Source organism: Chiloscyllium plagiosum, chromosome 44, assembly GCF_004010195.1.
Source record: "Chiloscyllium plagiosum isolate BGI_BamShark_2017 chromosome 44, ASM401019v2, whole genome shotgun sequence".
NCBI classification, from domain to species: Eukaryota; Metazoa; Chordata; class Chondrichthyes; order Orectolobiformes; family Hemiscylliidae; genus Chiloscyllium; species Chiloscyllium plagiosum.
In genome coordinates this window covers 11,365,808-11,380,812 of record NC_057753.1, presented here as the reverse complement: position 1 = coordinate 11,380,812, position 15,005 = coordinate 11,365,808, and the positions used below count along the sequence as shown (strand labels likewise).

Sequence of the window (15,005 nt, the reverse complement as noted above, 5' to 3'; positions counted from 1 at the left end):
TCGAACACTGTTTGCCAAAGCTATCTCATGTCCTCTTTTCACTCTCCTGATCTCCCTTCTCAGTATACTCTCTTACTACCTTCACACTCTTCTAAGGATTCATTCGATTTCTCCTGTCTATACTGTCAAATGCTTCCTTTTTGTTAGCCAAAACGTCGATTTCTCTAGTCAACCAGCATTCCCTACACCTACCAGCCTTCCCTTTCACCCTGACAGGAATATACTTTCTCTGGATTCTCGTTATCTCCTTTCTGAAGGCTTCCCATTTTCCAGCCGTCCGTTTACCTGCGAACGTCTGCCCCCAATCAGCTTTTGAAAGTTCTTGCCTAATGCCATCAAAATTAGCCTTCCTCTAATTTAGAACGCCAACTTTTAGATCTGGTCTATCCTTTTCCATCACTATTTTCAATCTCGTGGAATTATGGTCACTGGCCCCAAAGTGCTCCCCCACTGACACCTCAGTCACCTGCCCTGCCTTATTTCTCAAAAGTTGGTCAGGTTTTGCACCTTCTGTAGTAGGAACAGCTACATACTGACTCAGAAAATGTTCTTGTTCACACTGAACAAATTCCCCTCAATCTAAACCCTGAACATTATGGCAACTCCTGTCTATGTTTGGAAAGTTAAAATCCCCTACCATAACCATCCTATTATTCTTACAGATAACTGAAATCTGCTTCTAAATTTGTTTCTCAAATTTCCGCTGACTATTAGAGGGTCTATATTACAATCCCAATAAAGTGATCATCCCTTTGTTATTTCTAAGTTCTACTTAAATAACTCTTCTGGATGTATTCCCAGGTATATCCTCCCTAAGTACAGCTGAAATACGATGCCCTTATCAAAATGTCACTCCCCTCCCCCTCACCTTTCTAACTTTTCCATGGCATTTGTATCCTGGAACATTGTGTTGCCAGTCCTGTTCATCCCTGAGCCACATTTCTGTAGTTGCTATGATATCTCAGTCCCATGTTCCTAACAATGAGCCCTGATTTCATTTGCCCTCCCTGTTAGGCCTCTTGCATTGAAGTAAATGCAGTATAATGTATCAGTCCTACCTTGTTCTCTGCTTTATTCCTTCCTGCCCTGGCTGTTTGACTCGCTCCCTTTCCCAACTGTACAGGTTAATCTCTCTCCTCACTATTTCCCTGGGACCCATTCCCCACCTTACTCATTCAGCAACTTTACTGGCTTTCTTTCTGCAACCAGTCTTGATATTTTATTTTCACACCTTGATTCAGCTTATTCCAGGTCATTGTCACCTAAATGAAGATTTCCTCCATACACACTTAAGGCGATCTGGCTGCATGAGGGTTTTCAGGTTTCTGTGTCCTGGATAATGTGATCAGCAGGCATCTGGCAATCTACAGGAATTGCCACCTGTATTATGTTAATTTAACTGTACTGACAGTGATCACTTATTTTGTGAATTTATATTTGCAGGAAGACCTGCGGAAAGAAACTTGAAAGCAATTGATCCATCAACTTCTGACAGAGCTCCTTGATTCATTGGAACTTGAATATCAGCAGCCATTCAAGTTGAGAGGAAATGTTTGCTTTGGTCTGCTTGAGAGATGGTGCAGCAGGAAGAATACGGAGACACCCGAGTGAGGGAGATTCGGTGCGCTGTCTGTGAAAAGTGCTTCAAACCATTTACTCAGCTTGGGGGAATCAAAATCTCACCCCTCACGGTGGGGAGAGACCGTGTACCCGTTCTGCTTGTAATTTCAAACCCAGAGTGACACAAGGAAAGCTCTCCCCATGGAGAAACCGTGGAAATGTGGGGACTGTGGGAAAGGGTTCCCTTCCCCTTCGGTGCTGGAAATTCACAGACGTGTTCACACCGGGGAGAAGCCGTTTGTCTGCCACTGTTGCGGGAAAGGATTCATTCAGTTGTCTCAGCTGCAGACACACCAGCGGGTTCACACCGGGGAGAAGCCGTTCACCTGCTCAGTGTGCGGGAAGGGATTCGCGAATTCTTCCAACCTGAGGGCACACCAGCGGGTCCACACTGGAGAGAAGCCCTTCACGTGCTTGGTATGCGGGAAGAGGTTCGCTCATTCATCTACACTGCTGATCCACAAGCGGATCCACACTGGGGAGAGGCCGTTCACTTGCTCCGAGTGCGGGAAGGCTTTCCGTCGTACGAGCAACTTGCGGAAGCACGAGCGGGTGCACACGGGGGAGAGGCCCTTCAGGTGCCCCGAGTGCGGGCAGGGGTTCAGTCAGATGAGTGACCTGCGTAATCACGAGCGGATCCACACGGGGGAGAGGCCCTTCACCTGCCCCGAGTGCGGGAAGGCATTCCGTAATGTCGGCAATCTGCGGATGCACCAGCGGGTCCACACGGGGGAGAAGCCGTTCACTTGCCCCCAGTGCGGAAAGGCCTTCCGTCATGTGGGCGACCTGCGGAAGCACCAGCGGCTCCACACTGGGGAGAGGCCGTACACCTGCACCGAGTGTGGGAAGAGATTCCATCATCTGCGCAACTTGCGGAATCACGAGCGGGTCCACACGGGGGAGAGGCCGTTCACTTGCCCAGAGTGCGGGAAGGGATTCCTTGATTCTTCTGGCCTGCAGACCCACCGTCGGGTCCACACCGGGGAGAGGCCATTCACCTGCCCAGAGTGCGGGAAGGGATTCCTTGATTCTTCCGGGCTGCTGACCCACCAGCGGGTCCACACCGGGGAGAGGCCGTTCACTTGCCCAGAGTGCGGGAAGGGATTCCTTGATTCTTCCGGGCTGCTGACCCACCAGCGGGTCCACACCGGGGAGAGGCCATTCACCTGCCCAGAGTGCGGGAAGGGATTCCTTGATTCTTCTGGCCTGCAGACCCACTGGCGGGTCCACACCGGGGAGAGGCCGTTCACCTGCTCTGTGTGCGGGAAGGGCTTCAGTCATGTGGGCAATTTACGGCAGCATGAGCGAGTCCACACAGGGGAGAGGCCGTTCACCTGCCCCGTGTGTGGGAAGGGATTTATCAATTCTTCCAGCCTGCTGACTCACCAGCGGGTCCACACCGGGGAGAGGCCATTCACCTGCTCCGTGTGCGGAAAAGGCTTCACCCGCTCCTCCCACCTCCAGAGACACCAGCGAGTTCACGCGCCATCGCAGGGAAATTGAAGGAGCGACGGACAAGTGCCATTTTCGATTAGACTTTCAACCCAGTTCTGGGGAGGTCCGAGGTTCGAATCCCACCATGGCAGATGGCGCAATTGAAATCTGCAGTTCCGAATCAATGAAACCATTTTCAGGGGAAGAAAAGACGCATCTTATTCACTCATGTTCTTTTTAGAGAATGAAACCGCTGTTGCAGGAAAGGATTCACTCAGTCATCCCGGCTGCATCCTATACCCAGTCTGGCCTATGTGTGACTCCAGTCCCACAGCAGTGTGGTTGACTCTTGATTGCAGCTCCCCCTCCTGCAAATGAGCTAGAGAAACTAACTTGTATACAGTATGTAGGCTGAAATTACTGAGTGAGGCAATACTTCCTGCAGGTGAAGGCTGTACCAAGGATCCAATAACAAAGGGATCATTTGGTGCTGACCAATAGTAAAGAAATTGGGGGAATGGGGAGTGTGTGCACTTTGACCTTGAGCTTTATTTTAAAAAAAAATGCTAGCTTTCGTGCGCCTTTTTTTTCTGGGAAAATCTGAAGCTGTAATGAAATTGGGTCGCAATAAAGGTTACTTGAATTCATTGTCGGACTCTGACTCTCATTGAAAGCTGTGAGATCCAACAGGTTTTTTGTTTCTTTAAAGCTGCTAATTTCTTTCAACCTCCAGCACCAATTTTCCAATGTCATGTATCAGAAGGAGCAGTGAATGAGTAGCTAGAATCCTGAGAAATTGTCAATTTTTCTGGAGTGCAGGTTCATTGTTTCATCAGCATTGTAAGGTTTACTGGCAGCGGCAGAAGGTGTGGGTTATATTCCCGAGAAACAAAGATTAAAAGTCACACAACATCAGGTTATGGTTCAACAGGTTTATTTGGAAGCACTAGGTTTTGGAGCATTGCTCCTTCATTGGGTAGCTGTGGAGCAGGATCGTAAGACACAGGATTAAAATTAAAACTTAAGTTTTTCATCTTTGCATCATTTCATCAGCATTGTAAAGGTTACTGGCATCAGCGGGAGGTGTGGGCTGTGTTCACGAGCAACAAAGTTAAAAATCATACAAATGTGTTGGAATATAACCTGGTGTTATTTGGGAGCACTAGCTTTCGGAGGGCTGCTCCTTCATCAGGTAGCTGTGGAGCAGGATCACAAGACATAGAATTTGTAGCAAAAAATTAATGTCAGACAACTGAATTGAACAAATCTAGATTGCTGTTACATCTTTCATCTTTTAGAATGGGTTGTGGGTTTTGGTTCATTAATATGTAAATCCCAGAACTACTTAAAGGTAACGTTCTCGACGTAACTTGAAGATGACATTTCAGCTCAGGCGATGTATTAAAGGTGTGAGGTTAGAGCCTGTCTCTCTCCTAATGTTGAGTCAGACTGGTTCTACTTCCAAAGTAGGAATTTATAAAATATTAATGGATTGACTGCCTGCAGATTGTGCACTTCGAGCAAAATTAAATGTATCTGCAAAAATAGTTCTGCAAGTTCTGGCTCAAAGGTAGAAGACAGAGGGTGGTGGTGGAAGGGTGCTTTTTAGACTGGAGGCCTGTGACCAGTGTGCAACATAAGGATCGGCGCTGGGTCCATTACTTTTCTCAAAGCTACTTGAGAAAAGAAAGCTGGTAAAGTTGCTGAATGCTGACCTTTTTAAATAAAATCAATGACAAGAAATACAGCAACCTACATCATATGAAGCAATTTATATTTTACATAAGTCGACATTTTACATCAATTAAAATCATAAAACCTCTGCAGTGCAGAAAGAGGCCACTTGGCCCATTGAATGCATTGAGTGTAGGAGTTGGGAGGTCATGTTGCAGCTGTGCAGGATATTGGTTCGGCCACTTTTGGAATATTGCATTCGATTCTGGTCACCCTCCTACCGGATAGGAAAGATATCGTAAAACTTGAAAAGATTGATAAGGAAGTCGCCAGGGTTGGACGTTTGTGGTATAAGGCGAGACTGAATAGGATGGGGCTGTTGTCCCTTGGCCATCAGAGGCAGAGGGTAGACGTGAAGAGATTTATAAAATCATGAGTGGGACGGATAGGGGAAATAGGCAAGGTCTTTTCCCCAGGTTGGGGGGGGGGGGGTAGTCCAAAACCAGGGGGCATTAGTTTAGGGTGAGAGGGCAATACCACCATGTTATCAGTGCTTTGATTAGCAGTGCCAACTCTCTACCTTTACCTAGCTTCCTATTCGACTTGAATGGCACGTACCCCCTCGATATTCAGGATCCAATCCTTGTCATCCTGTAAGGAGTCTCAGATCATAATTCAATGTATGCAATCAAATCATTCAGTTTTGTTAAAATGCAGCACATATTCAGATACTGAGATTTTAGTTTTTTTTTAAATGATCGTTTCAATCCAGCTTCGATTGCCGGTACATTTATCCTCCTTGTCCCTATCGTTTCCTGACATTCATTTTCCACATCACTACATCGCTTACCGGCCTCCATTCCGATTGGCCATGCTAAACTGCCCATTGTGTCCGGGCATATACAGGTTAGCCATGGGAAATGCAGGGTTAGAGTTCACAGTAATAGGAGTAGGCTATTTGGCCCATTGAACCTGCTCTGCCGTACATTAAGATCATGCCTGATTGATTCATTGTCTCAGCTCGTCCTATCTGCACTATCTCAACTACCCTTAATTCCCCTACTATGCAAAAACCTCATCCAACTGTGTCTTGAATATACTTAACGAAGTTGTCTCTACCGCTTCCTTGGGCAGAGAATTCCAAAGATTTACTACTCTCCAGGAAAAGCAGTTCCTCCTCATCTCTGTCCAAATCTACTCCCCCAATCTTGAGGCCTATACCCCATATCCTGGTCTCACCCACCAGCAGAAATAGCTGGAATGGGTAGGGTGGATCTGTAAGATGTTGCCTGGAATGGAGACTAGGTCGTATGAGGATAGGTTGAGAGTGCTAGGCCTTTTCTCATTAGAACGGCAAAGGATGAGGGGTGACTTGATAGAGGTTTATAAGATGATCAGGGGGAGTAGATACAGTTGACAGTCAGACTTTTTCCCGGGTACAACAGAGTGTTACAAGGGGACATAAATTTAAGGTGAAGGGTGGCACGCTGTTCAGAGGGGCTGGCGTGGACTTGATTGTCGGAATGGCTGACATAACCTCTCTGCTTTTAAACTCAATCCCTTTAATAATCCTTTGGAGAGGGTGCAGAGGAGATTTACCAGGATGTTGCCTGGACTGGAGAATAGGTCGTATGAGGATAGGTTGAGAGTGCTAGGCCTTTCCTTATGCGGAAAGTCAGGAGGCATGGGATAGTGGGAAATTTGGCCAGTTGGATAACCGGTCGAAGTCAGAGTTTGGTGGTAGATGGTAAATATTCAGCCTGGAGCCCAGTTACAAGTGGAGTTCTGCAGGGATCAGTTCTGAGTCCTCTGCTGTTTGTAATGTTTATTAATGATTTGGAAGAGGGAGTCGAAGGGTGGGTCAGTAAATTTGCAGACGATACGAAGATTGGTGGAGTTGTGGATAGTGAGGAGGGCTGTTGTCGGCTGCAAAGGGATTTAGATATGATGCAAAGCTGGGCTGAGGAGCGGCAGATGGAGTTCAACCCTGTCAAGTGTGAGTTTGTCCATTTTGGAGGGACAAATAAGAATGCGGAATACAGCGTTAATGGTAGGGTTCTTAGTAAGATGGAGGAGCAGAGGGATCTTGGGGTCTATGTTCGTAGCTCTTTGAAAGTTGCCACTCAGGTGGATGCCTGGAATGGAGAATAGGTCGTACGAGGATAGGTTGAGAGTGCTAGGCCTTTTCTCATTGGAACGGCGAAGGATGAGGGGTGACTTGATAGAGGTTTATAAGATGATCAGGGGAATAGATACAGTAGACAGTCAGAACCTTTTTCCCCGGGCACAACAGAGTGTTACAAGGGAACACAAATTTAAGGTGAAGGGTGGAAGCTATAGGGGGGATGTCAAGGGTGGGTTCTTTACCCAGAGAGTGGCGGGGGCATGGAATGCGCTGCCTGTGGGAGTGGCAGAGTCAGAATCATTGGTGACCTTTAAGCGGCAATTGGATAGGTACATAGATAGGTGCTTAAGCTAGGACAAATGTTCGGCACAACATCGTGGGCCGAAGGGCCTGTCCTGTGCTTTATTGTTCTATGTTCTAATGAAGGACAATATTCCATTTGTCATCTTAATTACCTGTTGCACCTGCAGACCAACCCTCTGATTCATGCACAAGGACACGCAGGTCCCTCTGCACAGCAGCATGCTGCAACTCTTTACCATCAAGTCATTACTGTTATTCCGATCAAAATGGATGACTTCATATTTATTAACATTGTATCCCTTTGCCCACTCACTCAAAGCATCTATGTTCCTCTGCAAAGTTTCACAGTCCTCTGCACATTTTACTCTGCCACTCTTCTTAGTGTCACCTGCAAACTTTGACCTGCGACCCATGGCCCCCAACTCCAAACCATCAGTATAAATTGTGAATAATAATACAACCAATGGATCAGATCTAAGCTCTGCAGTCCTGCCCCATTCAGTCATGAATGGTGGCGGACAATTAACCAACTCATTGGAGGAGGTGGCTTCCACCAATAACCCCATCCTCAATGATGGAAGACCCCAGCACATCAGCACAAAAAGATCAGGCTGAGGCACTCGCAGCAACCTTCAGCCAGAAGCAAAGAAATCTTAATAACTTACGTCAGATTCCAACAGAATTCAGTTAAGTATCCAAAGCTTTAGACTGAACCAAACCTCTCCATAAGTTTGAATAAAATCAGAGAAGGAGCTGATTACTAACTCTAGTTGTTGTGAGAGATGACAAGATTTTTAAAAAAAATCAAAGTCATTCATCTCCATTAAGTTTCTTTACAAGGGTGGACTGGCTCAAAGTTGCAGAGCTACCATTAACACATGGGGTCTACTTCTGCGCTGTATATCTCTATGACTCTAATTGGAACTAGCTGGGTGGGCACCATGGACCAGTTTGGACCGAAGGGCCTGTTTCCATGCTGTCTTACTCTATGAATCTAACTGGGCCATGGACTGAGGAATGGTAGATGGAGTTTAGATCAATGCAACGTGTTGCATTTTGGTGATCAAACCGGGGCAGGATGTACACATGAATTGTTAGAGACCTAGAGGTGCAGGTGTATAGTTCTTTGAATGTGGACTCAGAGGTAGACAGGGCGGCAAAGACGGCTTTCGGCATGCTTGCTTTCACTGGTCAGAGCGCTGAATGTAGGACCATCCCGTGGAGAGAAATCAGAGTTTACGTTTCGGGTCCGGTGACCATTCCTCAAAACTGGACCCAAAACGTTAACTCTGATTTCTCTCCACAGGTGCTGGTAGACCTGCTGAGCTTTTTCAGCAGCTTCTGTTTTTGTTTCTGATTTCCAGTGTACAGTTTTCTTGGTATTTATTGAGTACAGGAGTTGGGACATCTTATTGCAGCTTTACAAGACGTTGGTGAGGCCACTTTCAGAGTACTGCCTGCAGTTCTGGTCACCCTAATATTGAAAAGATGTCATTAAACTAGAAAGGGTGCAGAAAAGATTTACTCGGATGATACCGGGTCTGGAAAGTTTGAGTTATAGGGAGAGGCTGGATATACTGGGACGTTTTTCCTGTGGAAACTGAAGGGTACCCTTATAGAGGTAGATGTAGAGTAATAGGGGAATGGGTCTGGGTGGGATACTCTTCAGAAGTCAGTGTGAATGCTTTGGGCCAAAGGGCCTGTTTCCACACTGTAGAGATTCTATGATCCAAAAACCCATCCATATACCTTTTAAATGTTGTTATTGTACCTGCCTCAACCACTTTCTCTGACAACCCACTTCACATATCACCGTCTGCGTGAAGAGATTGTCCTTCAGGTCCTTCCTGAGTCTTTCCCCTCTCACCACAAACCGATCCCCTCTAGTCTTCAATTCCCCATCCCTGGGGAAAAAGACGACATGGGTAAGGTTGATCATACTAAGGGCAACCGACCGACACAGCATGAACTGGCGTAATTGGCATACACCTGTCATGTTTTGCTCTGGAAATAAATCTAGACCATGTAAGGATTGGCTCCAGTTTCTCCCTCCCCTCTGTAAGGTTGTCAGAATTGTAACAATGGGAACAGAGATTCATTGACCGACAGTGAAGTTCGGAACTGACGTGAAATAAAATTTCAGAGGGAATCTTTCAATTCCAGTGGCGTTTGAGACAAGAGGCTGGAAGTAAGTGGAAATTGCCAGGGTCTTGATTGGTAGCCGAGTCCGAGTTCGATTCCTCCCTCGAACCGACTGTGTGCCATTTGCAAGTTATCCCCCGTGTCTGTGTGGGTTTCCTCCGAATGCTCTAGTTCCCTCCCTCAACCCAAAGATGTGCTAGTTAGGGTGAATTGGCCATACTTAATTGTCCCATTGTGTTCAAGGATGTGTAGGTGCGGTGCATTAGTCAGGGTTAAATGTAGAACAATAAGATAGGAGAATGGGTTTGGGTGGGTTACTCTTCAGAGGATCAGTATGGATTGTTGGGCCAAAGGGCCTGTTTCCACACTGTAGAGATTCTATGATTCTTCTACAATTCATACACCCATCGGCAGGATGAAGTGGCCAAGTCCCTACCCCAGAGGGAGCAAGACATGGCCTTGGCATCACCACTTTCTGATGGAAATTAATATTAGAGGCTATTTTGGGAGCTGGATATCTGTCGGTTAGACGTTGACAAATCTTTGGCTTTTCAATACGGTTTATGAATGAGATTTACAAGAAGAGGGGTGACCTTATACAGGTTTACAAAATCATGAGGGGTGTGGATGAATAATTAAGGTCCTTTCCCCCCCCCCCCCCCCAGAATGGAGGAGTCCAGAACCATGGGGTGTGGATCCAATGCCAGAGAGGAAAGACGCAAAAGGGACACAATGGGCAACCCCCACTCCCCCTCCCCACCACCCAAAACGAACCACTAGAGGAAGTGGTGGAGGCCAGCACAACCACAAAATTCAGAATGGACCAATGGGAACAGCTTGGGTGTGGCCAGCACACTCAGACCACATTTTCTACTTTTATTTTAGATTTTTGCCTTAAGCAGGAGGAGTTGGAAGCTTCAGTGCATGTCTCTTGACTGCTACTCTCTCTGAATTTGCTCTTGTTGGTTTGTTCCTCCTGGAGAACTTGATGTGAAAATCTGTGTTGGAATTGCCTTTTTGTCAAAGGGTGTGTGTTTAATGGGACGTTACTGTATCAGAATACATAGTTAGTAACAGTTACTGTGTGTCTATTAAGTTTCCAGTCTGTGGTGTTATCCTAAATTCCTCTCTTTGGTTGTATTTTAATCACAGCCTTTTTTTATAATATATTTTTATTTAGGAAAAAATAGATTTTTAAATATTACAACAAATACAAAACAATGCAATTCAAAACAGTACAAAAATAGTACAAAACTAAACCCAAATAATAAAAAAATTCCCCAACCCACCCTCCTATACGAATGTATAAACATATATAGAGAAGTATAAAATTTTTAAAAAACTAAACTAGCTATTTAACTAAATAAATAAATACCTAACAACAAACAAATAAATAGTACTAACTCAGCCCAGCCAAACAAAACACTCATACATTCACAGTTCCTCCTCCCTGGATATTGGACTCATGAAACACAATCGTTACGGCTATATAAAAGCCCTTGTTAGTGTGGCAGATAAATCTGTGTCCAGGTATTTCAAAAAGGGTTGCCATGTCTTGTAAAAATTTTCAGTTTTGTGGTGTACCATACTTGTGAGAAAATCCAGGGGAATATGCTCCATAACAATCTTCCGCCAACCTGACAGGCCTGGGGGGTTTTCGGATATCCAACCGAGCAAGATATTCTTCCTTGCACAGAACGTAAGAATATTGAAAGGTTTTTTCTTATGCGAGTCTGCAGGAAATACAATGGGTAGGCCCAAAAGGAGCGAAATAGGGTCCTTCTCCACCCCTAACCTAAAATCCTCCCCATTGCACCCACCACAGCGCTCCAATATGTTTGAAGCCTGTCACAAGACCAAAGACAATGGGTAGGAGTACTCGTGCAGACCTTGCACTTGCGACATGCTGAAGATACCCCTGGTTTAAATTTTGACAAACAGTCTGGGGCTAAGTGGAGAATCTTCAACTGTAAAACATGGGTCCTATTGCAAATTGATATCTTCCTTGCATTCTCCCAAATATCCTCCCATGCCTCTGAAGAAACTTCAACACCCAGCTGTCTTTCCCACATCTTGCACAGTCGATCAGACTCATCTGAGGTGGCACCCCCCAATTGGTGATATAAAGTACTGACAGAGGGTGTACTCTTAGCCCTTAGTACCCCTCTTCCTATGTCAGATTTGTAGGGATCAGTCAAAAGTGTGGTCTTTTTTTGAATAAAATCCCTAACTTGAAAAAAACGAAAGAGGTCTCTATTAGGTAACTCGTACTTCCGTACTAACTGATCGAAGGACATCATTATATCTCCTTCAAATAAATCACCCATGTAAGATATACAGAGCTGGAAATGTGTTGCTGGAAAAGCGCAGCAGGTCAGGCAGCATCCAGGGAACAAGAGAATTGATGTTTCGGGCATAAGCCCTTCTTCAGGAATGATATATGTAAGATATACTCCATGTAAGATATACTCCTAGCTGCCCAACGTTTAAATCCTGAATCTATCATACCCGGTTGAAAACCCGGCATACCCACTAAAGGTGTAAACAAAGATGTTTTGCCAATATTGCGTTCCCTCTGCCGAATTGCCCTCCATGCTTTAACAGTATTGATGACTATTGGGTTATGGCAATATTTCCTAACTCATCTTGTCCAAAAACAGCAAACTGGTAAGGGGGCACCTTGCCTGGGAGGCTTCGATATCTAGCCATATTGAAAAAGGGTCCCCACAAACCCAATCACTCACGTAGGTTAAAAGCGAGCTTAATTGGTAATTTTTAATGTCCGAGGAGAAAGTGAGGACTGCAGATGCTGGAGATCAGAGCTGAAAATGTGTTGCTGGAAAAGCGCAGCAGGTCAGGCAGCTTCCAAGGAACAGGGGAATCGACGTTTCGGGCATAAGCCCTTCTTCAGGAATGAAGCCCTGGAGAAATGAATATGCCCAAATACACAAAACCCCCCTGTGACCATCTAAATGGGAATCTATAGTCACTCTCAAGAGCCATGTCTTTCGTAAGACCACCCATAGGCAAAGCCTCTGATTTAGCAAAATTAATCTTATACCCTGAAAAAGCACCAAACGTGTGAATGCATTGTATCAGCTGAAACTTATGGATTTGTCAAGAAAATTAGAACATCGTCTGCATACAGCGAGATCTTATGTAATTTTGACCCCACTTCTGGAGCTGATATATTGAGATCCCCACGAATGGCCTCTGCCAACGGTTCAATCACCAACGTAAAAAATAATGGTGAAAGGGGACAGTCCTGCCTGCTGCCCCGAGAAATATTAAAATTGCTTGATCGTACCCCGTTGGTAATTACCGCAGCGAGAGGTACACTGTAGAGAACCTTTACCCATCTTTTGAAAACTTCGCCCAGACCAAACCGGTCTAGAGTATAGAAAAGGTATGGCCACTCAACTCGGTCAAATGCCTTCTCTGCATCTAAAGAAATCACCAATCCCTGTATTGACTGCTGTTGGCAGGCTTGAATTACGTTAAGCAGCCTCCTAACGTTATTAGAAGATCTGCGACCCTTTATGAAGCCCGTCTGATCCTCTTTAATAATAGAGGGCAACACAGTCTCCAGCCTTAACGCTAGAGCCTTACAGAGGATCTTAAAGTCCACATTTAACAGCGAGATGGGCCTGTACGAAGCACAGTCTTCCGGATCCTTCCCTTTTTTAAGAATAAGTGAAATATTGGCCTCTCTCAGAGATGGTGGGAGACAACCAGGACTGTATGAATCAGTAAACATATTCAGCATCGGGCCTGACAGTATACTTATAAATTCCTTATAGAATTCACTGGGAAGTCCATCAGGACCGGGCACCTTTCCATTCTGAAGCTGCCTCACAGCTTCCTGCACTTCTTGCTGTGATAATGGGGCATTGAGAAAGGACTGTTGTTCGGGAGTCATACCCGGGAGCTTCAGATCTCTAAAAAAAGGATTCCATTTTGGCCTGTCCCTCCTCACAATTCTCAGACAGATATAACTTAGAGTAGAATCTCTGGAACGCCACATTAATCTTTTTAGAATCACATGTCAGGTTCCCAGACCCTTCCCTAATCGCTGTAATGGTTTGTGGGGCATTTCTCTTTCTGGCAAGGTACGCTAATTATTTGCCTGGCTTGTCACCATGCTCATATAACCTTTGCTTTTCAAAAGCCAGCTCCTTCTTTGCCATCTGCATGTGCACGAAATTTAGTGCAGACCGCAGTGCCGTAATCCTCTGTAGTTTGACCAACGAGGGTCTGTCAAAATTGGCCTTCTCAGCTGCCTTCAACCTTGCTTCAAGGAGACGTTGCTGCTCACCCTTCTGCCGCTTCCTACTTGTGGAATATGAAATAACTAACCCCCTGGCATAAGCTTTGGCAGTTTCCCAGAGAACAGATGAGCTATCAACCGAGCCTATGTCTAGGAATGCCCGAAATTCCCTAGAAAAATACTCCACAAACTTACTGTCCATGAGAATAAAGGGGTCCATTCGCCAGTACCTTGAATCCACTGTAACATCCTTAATCTTAACCATGAGGTACACTGGAGCATGATCAGAGATGGCAATATTACCAGATCCCATACTTTGGTGAGTCCATTACTAAAGCTTGTTAATGGGGAGCGGGAGGGAGAGAGTGGAAATGAGGAAACTGGTGAAATCTATATTGATCCCATGTGTTGGAGGGTCCCATAACAGAAGATGAAGTGTACTTCCTTCAGGTGTCAGGTAGCTTGAGTTTGGTGATGGAGGCAGCGCAGGACTCATGTCCTTGTCTGAGTGGGAGGGGTAGTTAAAGTGTTCAGCCACCGGGCGGTGGGATCATTTAGTTCAGATGTCCCAGAGGTGTTCCACAAACATTCCGCAAGTTGGCGTCCAGTCTCCCCAATGCAGAGAAGACCACATGGAGAGCAACTGACACATAAATAAATCTTTTAAATAAATTGGATAAATCTTAGCTTGCCAGAGTTATTTTCTAAAAGATTTTAATTAAATTGGGTGATGGGATGAAACGGTTTGTTGGTCAGACTTGAATCAGCACCCTGAAATGAGACAAAGCCATGAATATCAGTGAACTGCTTTTTTTTTGTTAAAGGCACAAGCTCTTGATTTATTTTCACAACTTAATGGTATTCACACCTGCGCATTCAATGTCAAACTCTGACTTCATCAGAAATGAAGTTTCACCTTAAATTTTGTCTTACACTAGTCTGACAAACAAGCTAATAGCACACCAAGTCTGATTAAAATGAGATTAAATTTGACTTAAGAAAAAGTTTAAAATCAAGATAACAAATGGGGGAAGGGCAGAAGGCAGGAAATGCAGCATCATAGAAGATGCTCCTCCACTGATGAAAGAGCGACGCTCCGAAAGCTAGTGTTCTGGATTAGTGGTGCTGGAAAAGAACAGCAGTTCAGGCAGCATCCAAGGAGCAGTAAACTCGATGTTTCGGGCAAAAGCCCTTCATCAGGAATACAGGCAGAGTGCCTGAAGGGTGGAGAGATAAAGGAGAGGAGGGTGGGGAGAAAGTAACATAGAGTACAATAGGTGAGTGGGGATGGGGATGAAGGTGATAGGTCAGGGAGGAGAGGAGGGAAGGTAGCAATGAGTACAATGGGTGGATGGAGGTGGGATGAAGGTGATAGGTTGAGAGGAGGGGGAGTGGATAGGTGGAAAAGAAGATAGGCAGGTAGGACAAGTCATGGGGACA

General features: G+C 45.4%; 1 protein-coding gene and 1 pseudogene across 2 annotated transcripts in view; one reads left to right on the top strand and one right to left on the bottom strand.

Moving 5' to 3' along the window:
- Nucleotides 1-15,005, top strand: part of LOC122543522 (zinc finger protein 229-like) — a 97,718-nt gene that overhangs the window by 30,260 nt on the left and 52,453 nt on the right. Inside the window, exons 4-5 of one of the 2 annotated variants that reach the window (XM_043682302.1) lie at nucleotides 1,444-3,096; nucleotides 6,011-6,012. In XM_043682302.1, the coding sequence (XP_043538237.1) occupies nucleotides 1,762-3,096; nucleotides 6,011-6,012 (1,337 nt within the window). In that variant the 5' untranslated portion in view covers nucleotides 1,444-1,761. Of the gene's footprint in view, nucleotides 1-1,443; nucleotides 3,702-6,010; nucleotides 6,013-15,005 lie in introns of those variants that run through there. The other variant, XM_043682301.1, reaches the window with a different exon arrangement.
- The window catches only part of LOC122543515, an 87,270-nt pseudogene that overhangs the window by 50,595 nt on the left and 21,670 nt on the right, over nucleotides 1-15,005 (bottom strand).